The sequence below is a fragment of the Emys orbicularis genome, chromosome 9 (assembly GCF_028017835.1).
Source record: "Emys orbicularis isolate rEmyOrb1 chromosome 9, rEmyOrb1.hap1, whole genome shotgun sequence".
Lineage (NCBI taxonomy): Eukaryota > Metazoa > Chordata > Testudines > Emydidae > Emys > Emys orbicularis.
Genome location: NC_088691.1, coordinates 26169669 through 26190154, shown reverse-complemented (window position 1 = coordinate 26190154; position 20486 = coordinate 26169669). Strand labels below are relative to the sequence as shown.

Genomic DNA, 20486 nt, shown 5'->3' with positions numbered 1-20486 from the left:
AATCATTTATATAGCACTATGCTTTGTATAGAGTTTGAAAGAAATTATAAAAAAACAACCCCTACTCCAAAGAGTTTACAATTGTAAGCAGACCAATTCAAAACGTGAAGATAGACAAACTTAAGGGGTGGGGAAAGAAGGAACAAGTGTTACAACAAAGAATGTGAATCACTGCATAATGAATGAATTATATATATAGATTCTCATATTTTGAAATAAAGACTGAGGGAGGGCAAGAAGAATAGACAAGTGAAGTTGACTGATGCACAGGAAGTATGATGCTATTCCAGGGTTAGGGAACAGTTTGAAGAATGTTTCTTCTAATTACTCATCTCTATGTACCCAAGTTAGCGAATCCTACTAACCTTTCACATATCCATGCCGAAACACAACACAAACTACATTATATTATATGAAAGATGTCCACAATCAAATCAGGTGAGGGAGTATGAGATACCTGCCCAGATTTTCCAAAAATGCATCAGTGCAAACATGATTGTGCAACATGGGAGGTATACAGGGGGAAACGCTTTAGCATGGATGTACTGAACTATATTACCTGTAACCATGTCAGATGAATGAGACGAATTTTGATTACATTCAACCTGTTTCTACTATAGTGCAAAGTAGTGTTTCTACTATAGTGTCAAAAGACACGATTAAAAAACCCAAGAGTCTCCACACTCCTGTGGTTTCAGACCCAAATCTTGATTTCTTTATTTTTCACCAGGCTGATGAGTTGATAAAGACTTAAATTTCTGGTGCTGTTTTTTATTTTCTTGGCTCAGGCTTTTAAGAAATGGTTATTTACCTGGCTCTTGGCCAGGTAAGACTTAAACTCCTCTCTGAGCTTGTGGGCAATTTGTCTGTGAATTCTGTAAGGGAATCCCTGTTAGTATAGTCATATTTGGAGAGAACCGCTTTTTAATTTGCGATTCTCATTTATAATCTCACCATAGAGTTGCTTTTTCTAGCACGATTCCTTGTCCCTATGTGTAGATATCTGTTGTCCCTGCCTAGACCTCTCATTTACAGCCATCACTACTAATGATCCTGGCACCAGGTGAAAGAAGAATTGTTCAAAACCCTGTGCTGGAACTTGGTAACTTTGATCAGCCTTTTTAGATGTGGGTTGTATGGAGGCTAGGCCTGCCATAACAATCTAGTGAGATTTAAGAGGTCTTCATTGATAGGCAGTGCCACTCGACCAGGGCAAGATGTTTAGTAGCCTGTGAGGGTTCTCCTGGACAACTTCTACAGGAGCTCCAGAGCAGAGGCCGCTCTCCTTATGAGCTCCTGTAATGACTTATAGTCATTAGGCATAGATGGTATAGGCTCAGGAGCAATAGCTTCATCTGGGGAAGAGGATGATATAAGGAATGGGATCCATTGAGGTTCATTTTTAAGTTCTCTCTGGAATGATGAGCTGTCAAGGAAAGCAAAAATCTGTAACCCAATGATGCCACGGGAAAGGCTTCCCTGCTGCTCCCTGACTCTGAAGATCAGAAGGAATATTCTTCAGGCAGGACAGTTGGTAAATTCTGTACATAGTGGGTATTAGTACTCCTGACTGATGCAAACTCAGCTGAGATCTCTAGCTACTATATATGATTGTGGTGTAGCCAGTACCAATAGAGTCAGTAATGGGAAGGGCTGTACTGAATATGGGGTGGAAAGCAATTGCTGATACCAAGCAATTCAGTGCTGAGAGAGTAATCAGAGTTGACCTAGCTGGTATCAAAATCACTGGTACTGGGATTATCTGTACTGGAAGAAATTAAACAACTGCAGTAGAAGAAAGCGGTACTAGGTCCTTTGATGAAGTCTGCTCAGTGCCAGATTCAGGTAAGTTTGCAGTTGGTACTCAGGCCTCATGTTTATGAGCTGAATGGCTGGTCAAGAAGTCTCTCCTGGACTTTGAGCAATACTTTCTCCCCTTGACGTATAAGATGACTTAAGGGCTTTAGATGATGGCTCTAGAGCAGGGATCGGCAACGTTCGGCACGCGGCTCGCCAGGATAAGCACCCTAGCGGGCCGGGCCAGTTTATTTACCTGCTGATGCGGCAGGTTCGGCCGATCGCGGCCCCCACTGGCTGTGGTTTGCCGTCCCGGGCCAATGGGGGCGGCGGGAAGCCGCGGCCAGCACATCCCTCGACCCGTGCCGCTTCCCGCCGCCCCCATTGGCCCAGGACGGCGAACCGCGGCGAGTGGGGGCCGCGATTGGCCGAACCTGCCGCGTCAGCAGGTAAATAAACTGGCCCGGCCCGCTAGGGTGCTTACCCTGGCGAGCCGCGTGCCGAACGTTGCCGACCCCTTCTCTAGAGACTGTGATTGATGCCTCTTCTCTCTAGTGGACTTCTGGGGATTTCTCCCTCTTTCACAGGATGAGGTCTTCAAAATCAGAATGGCTACTGAAGGTAAAAAGGCTTATGAAGCACTCCTCAATGAAACAATCTGGGTGCTTAGTATTCTGGGAGTGACCCAGATACAAGGTTGGATGTGTGAAGTTTTTCATGAGGTATATTCTCAGTCTGCTCTCTCTAGATTTCTTTGTTCTTCTAGAGAAGATCTACATACAGTGCATCTCTGAAATGTGGCCGCCTTCCAAAAAAAAAAAAAAAAAAAAAAAAAAAAAAGCACCTTGTGTGCCCATTGTTTACAAGTATGGCTGCTTGACAGGACAGACAATTTTTAAAACCCAGGGATTTTCTCACTGGCATCCTAAACAAAGGAAGAAGTGCTTGCATACCAATCCAGAAAAAAAAGGGAGAGAATTCTCTCAAAAGCAGGGAGGGAAAAAGGAACACTATCAAAAAACCTATCCCTAGCTAACTACTGACTAATTACTATATAAACTAAGTTTATAAAAGAGTTGATAAGTGCTGAATAACAGTAAGCTATGAGGCATCAAGCTGTGAGCTGACAAGGAACGGAGAGGGAGTTGGGGTGGCCCCACCTCTTTCTGACCTTGGTTGGAAGCAGGAAGACACTCAGGATGTATGTGCCGCCTCAATTTATAACCAAAAGCCCAGGGTGTACGCACACCTGAAGTACAATATGTATGTGCACAAACACTCAAAGAACATTAAGTATTTAGGGGTTAAGTGGTGTGGAGCTTGGACCCATCTATTCTACAACCACATGCAGCATCCCAGTTACAACACATTTTCATTCTGTAGTGTAGCGCTGTTCACAGCTGTTTAGCCTGCACAACAACCTATTGAACATGGATTTTAAGGAAATAGGGAGCAAAGGCATTATATGAACAAATCTTATCAGTAAGCAAGCTAAAGGCCTTACTGTTAGACAAGATGAATCTTCTTATTGAGTCAATGGTGATTATAAAAAATAACGATAGTTGGGGCAAATAACGATTGGTTAGGATATTAATTTTAATATCATTTACTAGACTGTGTAGTGTGGAAACAGTAATTTACGGTACTAATGATCTGGATGCTAAGTAAGTTTAGGGAGGCACTACGAGACAGGAGTTCCCTTGTTAACTTACACAATCCACTATCTATTCACTACCTGAAAAAACTGCTTGTCCCTCACTTGTCTGTGAAAATGAGAAACACAACCATAAGAAATAAAGACAAACTCACCATCAGGTCCTTCACTACTTTTACTCCTTTTATTTCGGCGGACATGCCTAGTTTCTTCTTCAAGATGCAATTTTTCTTCAGGGAGGAAGAAATTCAGCAAGGCCAGCTGGAACAGTAAGAACATCAAGTTGAGGTTTCTTTACCAACAAATTATCACTGCCAAACTGACTGAACTCCGCCTCTTTAGCAAAGATTTGAGTCTTGATATCAATAACTTCTTAATTCCATGAAGAATAGTTTCTGTAAAATTGATTAGCAGAACAGCATAAAATGCTAGCCTGCTATCTCAATTTCTGATGCACCCATAACCAGAGTAATGAGATACTACAGCAGTGGTTCTCAAAGCCGGTCTGCCGCTTGTTCAGGGAAAGCCCCTGGTGGGCCGGGCTGGTTTGTTTACCTGCCGCGTCCACAGGTTCGGATGATCGCAGCTCCCACTGGCCGCGGTTCGCTGCTCCAGGCCAATGGGGGCTGCGGGAAGGGCAGCCAGCACATCCCTCGTCCTGCGCTGCTTCCCGCAGCCCCCATTGGCCTGGAGTGGCGAACCGCGGCCAGTGGGAGCTGCGACTGACTGAACCTGCGGACGCAGCAGATAAACAAACCGCCCTGGCCTGCCAGGGGATTTCCCTGAACAAGCGGCGGACCGGCTTTGAGAACCACTGTACTACAGGACCTCAGTTTTCTTGGTCAGTCATATGTCAGACTTATAGAGTACATGACTTCTTATGTGAAGAGTACTCCTGTATGTCTGTGATGAGAGAACAGGTATTAGGAATGAGGAGTCATTATTTTAGTGCTAGTTCTGTCAAATGAATCAGAATTACGCTTGCCAAAGTCACTTTATTTCCCTATTTGTAAATGACAGATAACATTACTCTATATTGCAAAGGTGCTATGAGATTAACTAGACCATGTTTGCACAGTGCTTTGAAGATTTTAAATGCTGAAGTATATACATTTATTACATGCGGAATGGTAGTGACCCCAATATTTAGGTTGTCTAGCACTTTCCATTATAAAAAAAGTTTCCTTTTTTAATTTTTTTTTTAAGAGCTCTAATAGTTACGTGGTTTGCAACAGTACTTTGAATTTTGGCAACAGGACAGTCCTGGAGTTAAAGAGGTGCCTTTTGCTCTCTCTGTGAAAATCCATTCAGACTGGACTGAGCTATAAGATGCTGAAAATCACCATTTTCTCTCTGTGCTTTCCCAATAGCACTTGCTACAGACTGACTGCTAAAATCACATAATATATTATCAGCACTGTGCATAGACTGCCCCCGAATCTTTCCGCAGCACATTATATGTAGCTGATCCTCCAGACAGGACACAAGCAAAGTGATGCTTCATCTTCTCCTCCCTGCTACTTTCCTCTATCAAAATATCCTTTGGCCTAGGGGAAGGTGCAATGGGCTGGGAACCAGGAGACCATGTTTCTTACATTCTCCTCTGCTACTGTCTGATATTAGTAATTATATGCCTTTTACATCTCTTATTACTGAGGAAGACCTTATATCTTACTGAGAGGTTAAAAGTGTAGGCCACTTAGCCACACTACTTTCTGGAAAGTCTGACAAATGTTAGTATTTTTCTATGCTATCTGTAAATTGAGGAAACTCAGGCGTATCTGCCTTCATAGTGGGTAACAGAACATGTGAAAATGTTGGTTTTAATGACACGTCCAGAATAGGGTTGCCAACTTTCTACTTGCATAAAACCGAACGTCCTTGCCTCCTGCCCTGCCCCTCTTTAGAAGCCCCGCTACTTCTCGGAGGTCTCGCCTCCACTCACTCCATCCCCCCTCCCTCTGTGGCTCGCTCTTCCAACCGTCACTCACTCATTCATTCATTTTCACCAGGCTGGCTCAAGGGGTTGGGGTGCGGGATTGGAAGGGCTCCATCTGGGCGTGCAGGCTGTGGGGTGGGGCTGGGACTGAGGGGTTTGGAGGGTGGGAGGGGGATCAGGGCTGGGGTAAGGGGTTGGAGCGTGGGAGGGGGGCTCTGGCTGAGGTTACATTCCTAACCACATCCATCCTATTCACTGAATGAGGCAAAATGTAGAATGCTGAAAAATAGTATGTGATCATGTAACTAAAGACTATATCATAATATATACACACAAGGTATACAAGCCACAGAATAAAAACAAACTCTTCAAACAGGGATTAATACTGGCAATATATGTATTATTGGCACACTAAACTCAATGATATCCAATGTACATATGGCTAAGTTAAAATTGATCTGTGCTTGTTCTATAGTCTAAAATGTGAAATTTCAATATTTGCAATTAAAATGAGAAAATTTAGAATAAAAAGCAATGTGTCTCAACTCTAAGGCAAAAACAAGCTCCCTATTCATAGTAGTATATCTGCCCTTTATGTCATTAGAAGGTTCAAGAGAATGCCATGTCAAATGTCAAGACACAAATCAATCATCACAAAAGGGGTTTTGAAATCCATACAGACTTTTGCATTCATTACTTGGACCTCATTTTCAAACAAAAAAAACTTAAGTTCCCTTTTACATTAGAATATTATTCTCATTTATTTCCAGCCATCTGTAATGTTAAAAAAAACCCTAACAAGTAAAAAAAAAAAAAAAAGTTTTCCATACCAATCCTTTACACCATAGAACTTTCTGATTTTCTACAGTAAGGCTAGGTAGCGACACATGGAGATTTTGGAGATCCTAGCTGGAAATAATTAACAAACTAAAGATGACTGATGCAGTCATTTCTAATTATTCTCTGAAGAACTTGTTATTCACTTGCTAATTTATTAAGCTCCTTCATAGACTCTTGACTTGTGCATTGTTAGGGCTGCAGATTTGTCATAGGATTTTTTTTTTTTTTTAATAAAAAAATCATGGAGCAATCAGGTAAATGTAGTAAAAGTCATGGGTTTAGTAGTGATTGCTCTGGGATATTTGATAAAAAAATGCCCAGCCAAATGAGGGGGAAATGACCACCTGCAGCAGCCCCCTACATGCCAGCACTGCAACCCTAATCTACTCCGGTGAGGTGAGGAGGCCCCGAGGCAGGAGGGGCTGAAGAGTGAACCTCCTCTGCGCTCACCCCAGGCACGGGCAGTGGTTGCTCTTGTGTCCTGCAGGTATGGGCCCAGCTACCCGCTCCAGACATTGCAAACTGGCATATGGGTCACAGTGCCATTTGTTCAGGTTTGGCTCTGCTGCCCCTCCATCATGACAGGAAGAAGGAAGCGGACAGTAGAGCCAAATTTGAGAGAGTAATGCTGTGACCCTGTGTGCCCTGTTACAACGCGCGGAGCATGGAGCCTGGCCCAGCCCTGCAGACACAGGAGCCGTTGCTGCAGGGTGAATGCTGGGTGGACTTCCTCTCCAACTTTTCTCTCCACATGGGGCCCCCCCTTTGCATCGGGCTGCAACCCACCTAGAGCCTTCCTGCAGGAAGTCACAGACAGAGAAATCATGCATCTGTGACTTTCTCTGCTCTGTGACAAGCCTGGAACCTTGTCAAGAGGCGTCTCTCTCTCTACTGTAAGTCTCCCTGGGCACTAGCATTCAGACATCTTTACAGGCCTTTAAATCCAATTAAATGTAATATGACATGAATAATACCTTATACCTGGAGGAGGAAGATCTCTATAATCTGATGCAGACTAGCCCAGAGACAAAGTTTTATGTAGTAACCAACAATTCATGTAAAATACTTTTCACATTAAAAAAAGCAATAATTAGTAGTTACTAAATAATTATTTTTCACAATGCAAAGTTAACCTCCTCGTCCTGAGGCATGTAGTGTCACTTGCATTAAGAAGTTCCATTTCAGTCATTCTAGTTATTCCAAGAAAAGAAGATATATCCATAATCCGGTAGCATTTCCTCCAAGCATCTCCTCTTCATAAAATATTGATATTCAAGAAATACAGATGATTTAGGAACCAAAGGTTTAAACGATCCTTTGATTTGTCATTTATTTCAATCATCTCATCCACACAGTAGACAGAAACGGACTTGGTATTTTATGTAGATATAAAACAAATACATTTTATCTGTAATTTGGGAAGAGTATTGAGAAATAAACAGCACAGGACTCAAACACAGCACTGAGGAGTACCAATTCTGTTACTGACCTGCACAGGAAAAGACACTAGGTTAAGAGGTTAAATTAGATAGAAGGGAAGGATAAATTCCTTCCAGGAATTATTAGGTGAAATTCTATGGCCTGTATTATGCAGGAGGTTAGACATGCTCACAATTAGGGCAGAGGATTCCCAGTTGAGATTAGCTCAGCACACCTCCTACTGCAGGGGTGGGCAAACTTTTTGGCCCAAGGGCCACATTGGGGTTGCAAAACTGGATGGAGGGCTGGGTAGGGAAGGCTGTGCTGCGGGGGAGAAGGGGAGACAGCGGGGGAGGGGCTGGGGGCTAGCCTCCACGGCCGGGAGCTCAGGGGCAGGGCAGGACGGTTTGCCCACCTATGTCCTACTGGCTCAGCCACGGTAAGTGAAACCCACTTATGATCAACTCAGCACAGGCCACCCATACTGAGAGCAAGTCCAGTTACAGGAGGGGGGTAAGAACTCCACTAACTTGGTTAAAATTGTGGAAGTGCCTAGCTATCAACTGGAAGACACAGATAAAACATAGGAAAAATTAAACTCTGATATCTATGCTTCTGTCCAAAATCTTCAAGATTAATAAAGTACGGTTTGTCTCTTTATAACATGAACTCCCACATATATTTTCACAGCTGACAAGGTAAGAATATCTGATACAGAAGCTAGCTCATACTGAAGTGGGTCTGTAATTGCTGTATGATAAAATAGGATAAAGACCTCTTTGGCACCCACGACTGTCTTTCTAACAGCCAGGATTACGATTTATTGTGCATGGGCTATAAACTCATTACACAGGTGTTGAAGCCAGTGTAAGATTTCAAAAAGACTAAGATACTTCATCACCTAGGAATGTGTGATCCTCCTAGGGAGGTCACTCCACCCCAGATTTTACTTATTATCCCCCCCACCTGCCTTAAACTGTATTACCTAAATTAGCATATATGGGGAAAAAACATTGCTTTCTAATAGAAGACCAACCAGTAGCACAGGGGAAGGAATCAGAAAACCCTGGATTTTTGCAAAGGGAATTGTGATCCCAAGTGCAATTTAAATGATTCCTATCAACTTTTTTATCTGTTCACGGAGAAAAGCTCAAATCTAGTCTTCACAATTCCTGATATTTTATTTTGCTTCTACAAATATTAAACGGATCTTTATTGCAGTGACATGTTATAGAATAAAGCAAAATTAGCATCCCTGATAAACGCAGTTGGTAGTTGGGTGTAGAGGGCTTTGTTTTCCTTTAAAAAAATAAGACACATAATTCTTATAATAAAATTACTTCTAAAAAACTTCTCAAAATTAATGACACATAAAAGCAGCCACATGTTCATCTAACACAGCTTATTTACCCTCATAACACAACAAAGATATTTAATGAAATTAAAAAGCAACACATTTAAGACTGATAAAAGAAAACACAATTGTCTTTTCTAAACAGCATATTACTAGCCTGTTTAACTGTTAAAGTATCAGAGGTCAAGAATTTAATAGGATTCAAAAAAGGATTAGATATTTAATGTGGCTATTAGAACATCCACAGTTATGATTGCAGGGGGAAGCAATTTAAATCAAGGTGATTAAATTAACTTGATTTAAAATATAATTAATTTAAATCAGGTTAAGGTTCTGTAAAACTAATTTGAAAGTTTGTGCTTTGTAATTTAAGATTAAAATTTATTATGAACTAAATTATAAATGCTAAATGCTGTTTGTATTGCTACTACTAGTTGGGTATCGTTTTGAGTTTTATAAAACTGCTATAGTAAAAAAAACAAAGTACTGAAATTTAAAACCCTTATCTGCAAACAAGCAAGTACACAGTTTACACAATTATGTAATTTTACTCACAAGAATAATCCCATTGACTTCAACTGGACTACTCCTGTGCTTAAAATTAAGACTGTGCATAACTGTTTGTAGCACTGCGGCTAAAACTGTACTTTCATTAAAAGCATTCTTCTTAGTGGCATAGAATCTTTGTTATTTCAAAACAAAGTTGTTTCAGAGTTAACAATGAAAAGTTTAGACTTTCCATACATTATCAAAGTTATCATGAACTTTTTCATGAGCTGTTACACTTTGGTAAATGAAGTATTTCCTTCACTCCTTCCCACTGCTACCATTTTTTCTTTCTAGACATGCAAAAGGATTTATTTTAGGGAAAAATACACTTTCCCTTCAATATTAAATATTTTTGTTAATGATCACAGATGCACATTTCACCACAAGAAGCTGAAATAAAAGACTGCAAATAAGAACAGACTGTAATTTTATCATATGATCACAGCTGCTATTGAACATAGACTTATTCTAAAAATAGTTTAATAAAAATAGTTTTCCTGCAGAAATAATGATATAAGAATAGGCTCTGTAGTATCTCCCACTACCCTAAAAGCTTAGTTCATACAATAGCCATATTCTATGGGGGTAAAAGGCATGACAGGATGAGTCAGACATATATTAATGACCAATCCAACAACCCTTACTTGCACAAAAATAGTCCCATTTAAACTAGTGAGACTATTGCATGAGTAATGACTACTCATATGTAGGTCAGAATGAAGTCAGTGCCTGGACAAAGTGAGAGAGTCTCAGCCCTACTCCACTAACTTTATGTTGCTCGGGGCATACTGGAGGCAGGGAAGGGCAGGCAAGGAGTGTGGTTAGAGAGTAATGTACTCTCGCAGTTCCCAGATGTCATATGGCACTTTGGGAACCATAGCTAGCTGGTAAAGTTTAGAGCAGCCTGCAGGCTGTTCTATCCTGCACATGGAGACAGAAACAGGCAGAGAATCAAGGAACAGTAGCTAACTCCTAGACAGCCTTGCTGCAGAATTAGTGTAGTGGGTGGAGAAATTATTGTGGGGAATCTAAAGTCAAAAGGATGGTTAATGTTTAGTTCTGAACATGGCGGGAGTATTAGTCAGTCAGTCAATCTCTCTTCAGCTCCTGTTAAAAGTTCCGTCTGATGCACTCACAAGACTTCCTCTATTAGTTAACAGGTTCATTATTCCAATGGAACACAGCAAGAGGGGAAAGTTATAAATGGCGAGATAATCTGTATGTCTACACTTGGAGCTGGGGCGTGATTCCAGCTCAAACAGACATACTCGTGCTAGCTCTCACAGAGCTCGCAAGCTCAAAACAGTAGCATAGCTGCAATAGTATTAGCAGTGGTGAACAGCAGCATAGGCTAGCCACCGTTTGCCGATACCTGTACTCCCACAGTCACACTACTATTTTTAGTGCACCTAGATGGAATTTTGGTCTGACCCCGTATGGCCGTTCTTATGTTATGTTCAATGACCATTTACCAGGCCATCACAAAGCCTCATTTGGTAGCACCTTGCTTTAGAGTTGCAATAATCAATTTTAAAGTGTTTGCCCACGGCAAGTTTTCCCTTTGTAAGTTGGCTGAATAGAGGAAAAAAGCAGACAGAAGTCATGCTGTCAGAAAAAAGTTTTTTCCTAAACCAAACCCCATTAACATATTGGAATGGTAATAAGTCTATTTTTGTAAAAATGAAAAATAATGAGTTTTTTAAAGTCCCCATTTTCCCCAAGGATCAGAATCAGCAAACTGTCAAATCTTCTTCCAGTGCTTGAACTGGCATTTGTTTATGAAGCATCAGTAGTTCCCAATGAAGGGAGCTAATAACTATGGCTGGTACAAGGAAAAGGCAGTGGTGATTTAGTGCAAGGTTTGTAAGCTTCTCCAATGAATAGGCTACTGGGGTGCTAAATAGGTGCTGAATTTACATCCTTCATAAACCAGTCAAAGATTGAGTGAACTGGCCCAGCCATCCTATTTGCAGTGGGAGACATCAAGGTTATTCAATTACTCTCTTCCTTGGAGACTTTGATTGTTTCTAAAGAAATGATGAACCTAGTTACCCACTCCACAGAAAGAAAATCTCAAATCCTCAGATTGAAGGAAGTTGGCTTTCTTTGCCTCAGTACCTGTAGAAACATAGGGTACTACTAAGGAGTACTCCAGTACCTAGGAGCATTTCCTTTCTTATGTAATTAAGTGACAACTTCATACTATGTTTGAACTACACTGCATACAACTTCACAATACATTGAACAAATCACTACTACTTGTTCTGCATAATCTCAGGTCCGACATTACTTTAAATTTAGAACAGTTACCAAATCACAAAACTATTCTGTATTTTATCAAGAAAATCACTGTAGGATGATAAAAATAAGGTCAAAAAGTGAAAAGAAAAGGGATAATCTAATGGGTGTGGAAGAGGGAGCACGGAGGCAGGAGCCCAAATAACCTGTAAAACATGCCTTACAGGGATGAGTCAGTTACACCTTTGTATATCCCAACAAAACAAAGAAGAACAAAATAACACATTCAAAAGAACGTATTTTCACTGCAATGATATGCAGAATCCTAGTTGGAAAGGCTGAGCAGTAATGCTCTGGAATGTCACGAGAACACAATAGGAATGACCAAAGTAATATAGCCTGCAGCTACTCACAGAAACTAATTTTGTTTTATAAAAAAAAACCTGCATTCCAAAGTTTGCAGAAATAAGAGTAAGATACTTATATAAACATTTTCTCTAAAAAGGTACCACAAAAATAGGAAGCTTTCCTCAGGACATGAAACCAGATGTGCCATGAAGTTATTATTGGACATACAAACTATGCGTACCACAAACCTGATGCTGTGGTGTTACAATGATTCTCAAGGGTTTAGCCACCTACCTATCTCATTCTTTAGACATAGCATATATGCCCAAAAGGAGCACTTTATAGCACCAAAGACGTTCCACTGGAAACACAGTGGAAAGATCTCAAAAGGCTCCAACAGCACAAAGGGAAAAGCAGAAAAAGTAGAAAACAAGCATAAAGATTGTTATACTCTGAAATGTGACTACATAAAAAGTGGCACTTGTTTAAAACAGATATGCTTCCTATGCGTGTGTGTGAGAGATATTTGCTGACTTCAGTGACAACAGATTTTGCTTAATTTCCTCTTCTCTTATCCCTGCAGTGATAACACAAGAGAGTGAGAGCTGAGTCTATACTTTCCTCCTGTGCAAATTCACTGAATTCAAGGGGGTTTCAAAGGTGTCACTGAAGACACAATTTAAAGTTTGCACAGGTGTGACTAATTTAGCCTGCAGAACCTTTATAGGGGAAAAAATGCAGCCAGACTCTCAGATCCAAGGCAAACTTCACAGGTATGCAATGAGAAATAATATTTTACTTGTAAACTGAGCGTGATTGATATGGAAATCATTGAGACAAACACAGAACCATAAAATGCCAATTTAGAGTAACTTTTCAGGGTAGGTAGATAAAGCAGTAAGATTTGAAATACAAGTCATCTTCGAATCATCTACAAACTAGACTAACAAATCAGTTCATGTAAACCAGGTATTTTGCCTCTAACTAAAACTTAAAGAGCTAGATGTGCCAGAGAACTTAAACAAAAACAGAACATAAAAAACCCACCCCCCTAAAAAACCTCCCCCCTCTTCTACAGCACAATATCTCAAAGTACTTGAAAATAAGCACAAAACTGATGCTCCTGCATTATTGCTTTTTCAGTATTATGATTAGATTCCCTGTCCATTTTCAGTTTCAGAGATTATTAGTGTGAGAAAGACTGTTACCATAACTAAGCTCTTTATAGACATTCTTTGCAGGCAATACAGTGGTTTTATTGTGTTCTGAAATACTGTGTCAGAGCTGTTGGTTTGGAACAGGTGTCTCTATGTTAGTTTTGACTGTACCCGATCAAAAATATATCCATGATAACATGGGATGTAACAAACTGAATAGACTGTAAAATATTTAGTTACCAGAGAAGAAGACAGAACACACAAAAAAGTCATGTTTATCAAAGGAGATATTCAATATATTTAAGGCCTTCGTCTTTATAGGTTATTTTTAGTTTTTGTTATAAAATACAAGAAGTGAACAACCAACATGATTTGCTCTTGAACTTGGCAGCAATACTACAAAAACTTGTCTGAAAGATATAACCACATCTTTGAATATAAAATTACTGTAACAAGTTAAATATGATAATTTTCACAAAACATATTATGGGGAGTAAGGCACAGAGGGATCAAGATACAGGAGTAGCAATTAAAATGTACAGAAATATAAACAATGTACAACAGCCAAAATTCTCATAAGTCACTCTTCATATCCCATCTTAATTACTGGAACCTCCTCTTTTTTTCAGCATTCTTAACTCCCCCACATTGTCTCCTCCTCTGCATTCAAAATAGACTCCTGCACTGGCTTTCTGGGTTGCTGTCCTTGTATGAAGTTCAAGTTCTCGTCCTTACCTCCAAGGTCCTCCATGACTCTGCTCCTTTTATCACATAATCAACGTTGCCTCCTCTAATTTTGGTCATGATGCCAACCTTATCACCCTGACAGTTAACTTTGTACACAGATGTCTGTGTGATAAACATGCTGCCCTGACACACGGAACATCATTCCAGAACGGATTAGAAAGGCCACAACCCTCTCCTTATTCAAGTCCATCTATCTGCAGTACTAATATGGCTCCCATTACTGTAGTATCCAAGCACCTGACAATCTTGAATCTATTTATTGTCACAACACCCCTGTGAAGTAACAAAGTACTATTATTCCAATTTTACAGACAGGGAACTGAGGCACAGAAGCTATGTGACTTGCCCAAAGTCACAAGAAGTATGTGGTGGAGCAGGAACTTGGGTGACTTGGGTTCAAGTCCTAGGCTAGTGCTCTAACCATTGGACCATCCTTCCTCTCTCTTAAGACCTACCTCTAACATGACACTTATAAGAAAGAGGAAGTTACTCACCTTGTACAGTAACAATGGTTCTTCAAGATGTGTCCCTCTATGGGTGCTCCACTGTAGGTGCGCTTGCGTCCCTGCGCTGCTGATCGGAGAACTTTGGTTGCAGTGTCCATTCAGCCCATACACATGCTGTCCCCCCTTTGTGCTCTGCCATGGGGCTAAGCAGCGTGTGCAGGCAAACCCCCCTCAGTTCCTTCTCTACTGTAGAGTCCTTGACAAGAACTAGAAGTAGGGGAGAGGAATGTGGGTCGTGGAGCACCCATAGGGGGACACATCTCGAAGAACCATCGCTACTGCACAATGTGAGTAACTTCCCCTTCTTCTTCAAGTAGTGATCCCTATGCATGCTCCACTGCAGGTGATTCCTGAGCAGTATCCCTAATGGGAGGCTGGGGCTTCGGAGTCAAGTCTGTTATGGATGACACTGCAGCAGAGCTGAAGATAGCGTTGGAAGCAGAGTCCCCAGTAATCGTGTAGTGTTCTCCAAAGGTATTTGCAGAAGCCCAGGTTGCTGCCCTGCAGATTTCTGAGATAGGAACATTCTTTAGGAAGGTGATAGAGGAGGAAACCATGGATTCCAGATGGAGGTACTATGTTGTGAACCTGATAGCAGTGTTTGATACAGTTTGAGACCCATTTGGAGAGTCTCTGGGCCGTTATCGCTGCGCCTTTAGACCAGTGGTTCCCAAACTTGTTCCGCCACTTGTGTGGGGAAAGCCCCTGGCGGGCCGGGCCGGTTTATTTACCTGCCACGTCTGCAGGTTCAGCCGATCGCGGCTCCCAATGGCCACGGTTCGCTGCTCCAGGCCAATGGGAGCTGCTGGAAGTGGCGGCCAGTATGTCCCTCGGCCCGCACCGCTTCCAGCAGCTCCCATCGGCCTGGAGCAGCGAACCGCGGCCACTGGGAGCCGCGATTGGCCGAATCTGCGGACGTGGCAGGTAAACAAACCGGCCCAGAGCACAAGCAGCAGAACAAGTTTGCGAACCACTGCTTTAGACCTTTCCATAATGGGAAGGAAAAGCTTAGGAGATTTCGTAAAGGCCTTCGTCCTGTCCAGGTAAAAGACCAGGGCTCTCCTAACGACTAGTGTGTGCAGTACAGCCTCTCTGTTATCGTGGTGAGGCTTAAGGAAAAACGTTGGGAGATAAATAAGTTGGTTTATGTGAAAAGATGAGATCACCGTGCGGATGAATGAACTTCGGGTGTGGTCTGAAAGTAATCGTCTCTCGAAAAAAACCTGAAGGGGGTGTGTCATTAGTGCTGCTATCTCCCCTAGTCTCCTCACCAGGCTGATTGCCACCAGGAATGCTGTCTTCAAAGAATGGTATGCGAGTGAACAAGTGGCCATAGGTTCAGAGGGTGGCCAAGTCAGGCTCTTTAGTACTAAGTTTAGGTCCCAAGATGGGGTGGGTGTCTGGGTTGGGGGGAAAGGGTTACTATATTCTTAAGGAATCGCTTTGTAATTGGGTGCGAGAACACTGAGTATCTCTCTATTTATTGATGGGAGGCTGCTATGGCCTCCAGGTGAATTTTGAGTGAACTAAGAGGTAATCCTGATTTCTTGAGAATCAGTATATACTCTAGGACCATTGGGAGAGTAGCAGATGTTGGGGAAATTTTCTTGGGATTACACCAAACCTGAAACCTGGTCCGCTTTTGCAGGCAAGTATGATGGGTAGCTGATTTCCTAGTGTGTAATAACACTTCCTGCATCTCCTGAGAGCAGGATCTTTCTATGTGCTGGAACCATGAATAAGCTAGGCCTTGAATCGAAGTATCTGCAGGTTGGGGTGGAGAGTGCGTCCTTCATTCTGCAAGAGGAGATATGGAGTGGGATGAAGAGGGATCAGCAGACACATCACCAGCTGTAACAGGTAACGGTACCATGTCTGTCTCAGCCAGGTGGGAGCAATCAGTATAACATTTGCGTTCTCACTTTTTATATTTAACAAGACTTTAATCAATAGAGGATATGGAGGAAAGAGGTATAGAAGGCCCTTATCCCTCGAAAGAAGGAAAGCATCCCCTAAGGAGTGCTGTCCGAGACCTGCCTTGGAGCAATAGCATGGGCATTTCTTGTTCAGGTAAGTGATGAACAAGTCTATTGCTGGTGTCTCCCACTGTCTGAATGTGTCATGGAGTACTACTGAGTTCATCTCCCATTCATGGTCGTATGGGAACCTGCGGCTGAGACTGTCTACTGTTGTGTTCTGCACTACTGGTAGGTAAGCCGCTGATATCGTAACGTTGTGGGAAATGCACCAGTTCCATGGTTTTAGTGCTTCCGTACAAAGGGAGGGCAATGGATGATTTAGTTGGGGACTGGTCCTGCTTTTGAGCAGGGGGTTGGACTAGATGACCTCCTGAGGTCCCTTCCAACCCTGATATTCTATGATTCTATGGTTTTATGATTCAATCTGGCAGCCCTGATGATTTATGTACTACATGCATACTATGTTGTCGGTCATGTCCCTTGTGTGTGTACCTCTGATCAGCAGAAGGAAGTGAGCACATGCATTCCTGACTACTCTGAGTTCGAGGAGGTAGATATGAAGACACATTTCCATGGGTGACTACTTGCCTTATGTCATGAGTTTGTTGAGATGTTCTCTCCATCCTATGAGGGATGTATTGGTGGTGAGGAGGATTACTTGACCTCGGTGGGTAACAATATGGGTTTCTCTAAGCTGTCTCTGTTCAGCTTGTAAACCAAGCTGAACAATGAATGGAGACATCTCATGCGAAGTTTGGCATGAGCTATCACAAATGTACCCACCGCCATGTGCTCCAGAAGTTGGAAGCAGAGGTGAAAGTAATCCAGTCCGGCGTACCGGTAAGAAAGTGGCCGCCAGTATACAGCCAACCGTACCGGCAGGGCCGCTGATTTGGGGGTGGGGGGAAGGAGGGTAGGAGGAGGGGCACCTGCCCTGGGGCCCAGCGATTTAAAAGGGCCCGGGGCTCCCGGCAGCAACTGGAACCCCTGGCCCTTTAAATCACTGCTGGAGCCCCAGGGCTCCCAGCCACTGCTGCTACCCCGGGTTTCCGGCGGCAATTTAAAGGGCCCGGGGCTCCCGGCTGCCGCTGCCACTAACACTACCGCACTAGCGGTCCCAGGACTTTTAAATCACCGCCAGAGCCCCAGGACCCTGGCTGCCCTGCGTACCGGTAAGTCCCTTAAGTTTCACCCCTGGTTGGAAGGCAGTGTCTGGCTCATATATGAGGGCTTGTTTGCACTGTCTCCATAAGCATGGACAAACTGAGGAATCTGTATTGTGGAAGGAGTGCTCTCGCTTGGAGAGAATCGATTTTTGGATGTTGATTTGTAGGCCCAGGCTTCTGAATAAGTCCATAGTCCTGTGGGTAACCCACAGAGATTCATCGAAGGAATGAGCCCTGAGGAGGCAGTTGTCTAGACAGGGGTTGATCATGATCGCCTGAGAACAAAGATGAGCTGCCACTATGGAGAGGACCTTGAAGAATACTCTGGGAGCTGATGATAGCCTGAAGGGGCAGTCTCTGTACTGGTAATGGTAGTGTCCTCTCTAGGGTAAATCTGAGGAACCATCTGTGGGATGCTAAGATTGAAACATGGAAATAAGCATCCTGAAGGTAGAGGGTTGAAAGCCAGTCTCCCTGTTCCAAAGCTCGAATAATCGCTGCTAGAGTAACCATCTTGAATTTCTGAGCCTTGATGAACTTGAGTGCTCTGAGGTGTTCAGTATGGGTCTCCAATCCCCCCTTTTTCTTGGGTATTGGGAAGTAATGAGAGTAAAAACCTTTGCCTCGTACTTGTTGAGATACTGGTTTTATGGCTCCTACTCGGAGGTGATCTATGTCTTGTCGCAAGAGACTCTTGTGAGAAGGATACCTGAAGAGGGAGGATGTTGAGGGGGGGGGGGGAGAAGAGGAAGGTGAAATGAATAGAATACCCACTGTGGATGTTTTCTAGCACCCATTTGTTGGATGTTATCCATTCCCAGGTGCTGTGGAACAGAGCAAGATGGCATCCAAAGGGATGCGAAAGGTTTATTAGCGTCAGATGGCATTAGAGGAAGTGGTCTGTCCGCACCCCGACCAATCCATCAAAATAGATGTTTTGAAGTGGATGATTGGGAAGAGGAAGGCTGTGGGCCCGATGGTTTGCGCTCTGAGAATCTGGACTTTTTCCTTTGTGGCTCATAAAAGCGTTGAGTTTGATCATGTGCTGTGCACAATTCAAGTGAGGGCTGACGACTGTATTTTCTCTTCTGTCCAGGTGTATAAATCCCTAATGACTGAAGGGTCAGTGTGTGGAGGGATGCATCCATCTTTTCTGTGAACAATTTGGTGCCTTCGAAGGGAAGGTCCTCCATGGTTGTCTGTACTTCATTGGGGAAGCCAGATAAATGTAGTCAAGAGGCTTATCGCATCACAATTCCTGTGGAAATGGATCGTGCTGTAGTATCAGCTGTGTTGAACATTGACTGAAGTGCTGTCTTGACCGCCAGTTGTCTTTCATTGATAATAGCCTTAAACTGATCTCTGTGTGATTCTGGAAGCTGGTCGATAAATAAATTGAGTCTGGAGTAATTGAAGTAGTTATATTTTGCTGTTAGTGCTTGGTAATTCATGATGCAGCATTGTAGTGTGGTAGAAGAATAAGCCTTTCTTCCAAAAAGACTGAGGAGTTTCCAATCCCTATCACATAGGGTGGACTTCACCTGGTGTTGACCACTGCTGGAGTTCACCGCATCCCCAAATGATGAAATTAGGGGTGGATGGGAGAAACGAAATTGTGTGTTCTTGGCTGGGATGCAGTATTTCTTATTGGCTTGCTTACAGGTTGGCGCGACTGATGCAGGGGTTTTCCATATAAGCTTGGCTGGATCAAGGAGAGCCTTGTTGATGGAGAAGACTACTCTGGATGAAGAAAAGGACTGCAAAATGTCTATCAGCTTATGGTGTGGTTCTTTTACCTCCTCTAGAGATAATTGAAGAGAGTGTCTGCCACTCTCTTCGCTAGGTCTTGAAAGAGTTTAAAGTCATATGGTGAGGAGGACAAGATGTTGGTCAGTGGTGTGACCTTTTTTGTCAAGGTAGGCCTCCTGTTCCTCCCTCACCTCTTCAGAAGGTTCAGAGGCTCTGGATGCAGAGGCTGATGAAGGGCACATTGTTGATTCATGGCAGACCATGCTAGATGTTCCGGAGGCACAATGTTTATACGCCTCCCATGGGTCCCAGTAAGGTCACTGGGATGGCGGGAAGGGTCCTGCTGGCTGGTACTCTGGTTGCCCATATCAGGATGGCTGAGGGCCCGGTGGACAGTATGGCAGTGACAGTGGTAATGGGCACTATACGGTGCATGGAAGGAGTGATGGGAGAAACTCCTCATGCTCACTATTCAACTCTCCACTGGAGAATGGAGGTGCATGGCACTGTGCTGGTGGAGACTCTCAAGCTTGAGGTAAAGTCAATACCGGAGCCCTGGTACCAAATAGGGGAGACTCACGTACATCAGATACTGCGAGGTCTTTCAAGTATCTGAACTCCTGTGGCGCCAGGTGGAAGTCAGTACCAGTTGTGGCTGCTGGTGCCAAGATGACGATACCAATGGGGTTGGTGATGTAGGCCAGGCTAAATGCTCCGACATTGTTTGGTGTACTGTTGATATTATCGAAGCTGTTTCCCGTAGCGAGTGAGCCTTCCCCAAAGCATAGTCTTTATCCTTATCTCTCCCAGTTGATACTGTTGCTTCGGTGCCTGTGCCCATCAGGTCTTTAGGTGTATCACAGTGTTCCATTGGGACAGTACCGTGTCACCTCTGGGTACTGTGTTTGGATGGTTTCGATGCCGTCAGTACTGATGATACCAAACATGCCGGGGATCTTTTCCAGCTGGTTTGGGGCTCGCGCTGGGGACTCTCAGCTCTCATTTTTGAAGCTCTATGTGAATGTCTCATGGCTTTAGATTCCA

At 43.1% G+C, this 20486-nt stretch overlaps 1 protein-coding gene across 1 annotated transcript in view; it reads right to left on the bottom strand.

Moving 5' to 3' along the window:
- The window catches only part of EDA (ectodysplasin A), a 191856-nt gene that overhangs the window by 75914 nt on the left and 95456 nt on the right, over nucleotides 1-20486 (bottom strand). The window contains exon 2 of the mRNA XM_065411279.1: nucleotides 3607-3712. Within this exon, the coding sequence (XP_065267351.1) occupies nucleotides 3607-3712 (106 nt within the window). The remainder of the gene's footprint in view (nucleotides 1-3606; nucleotides 3713-20486) is intronic.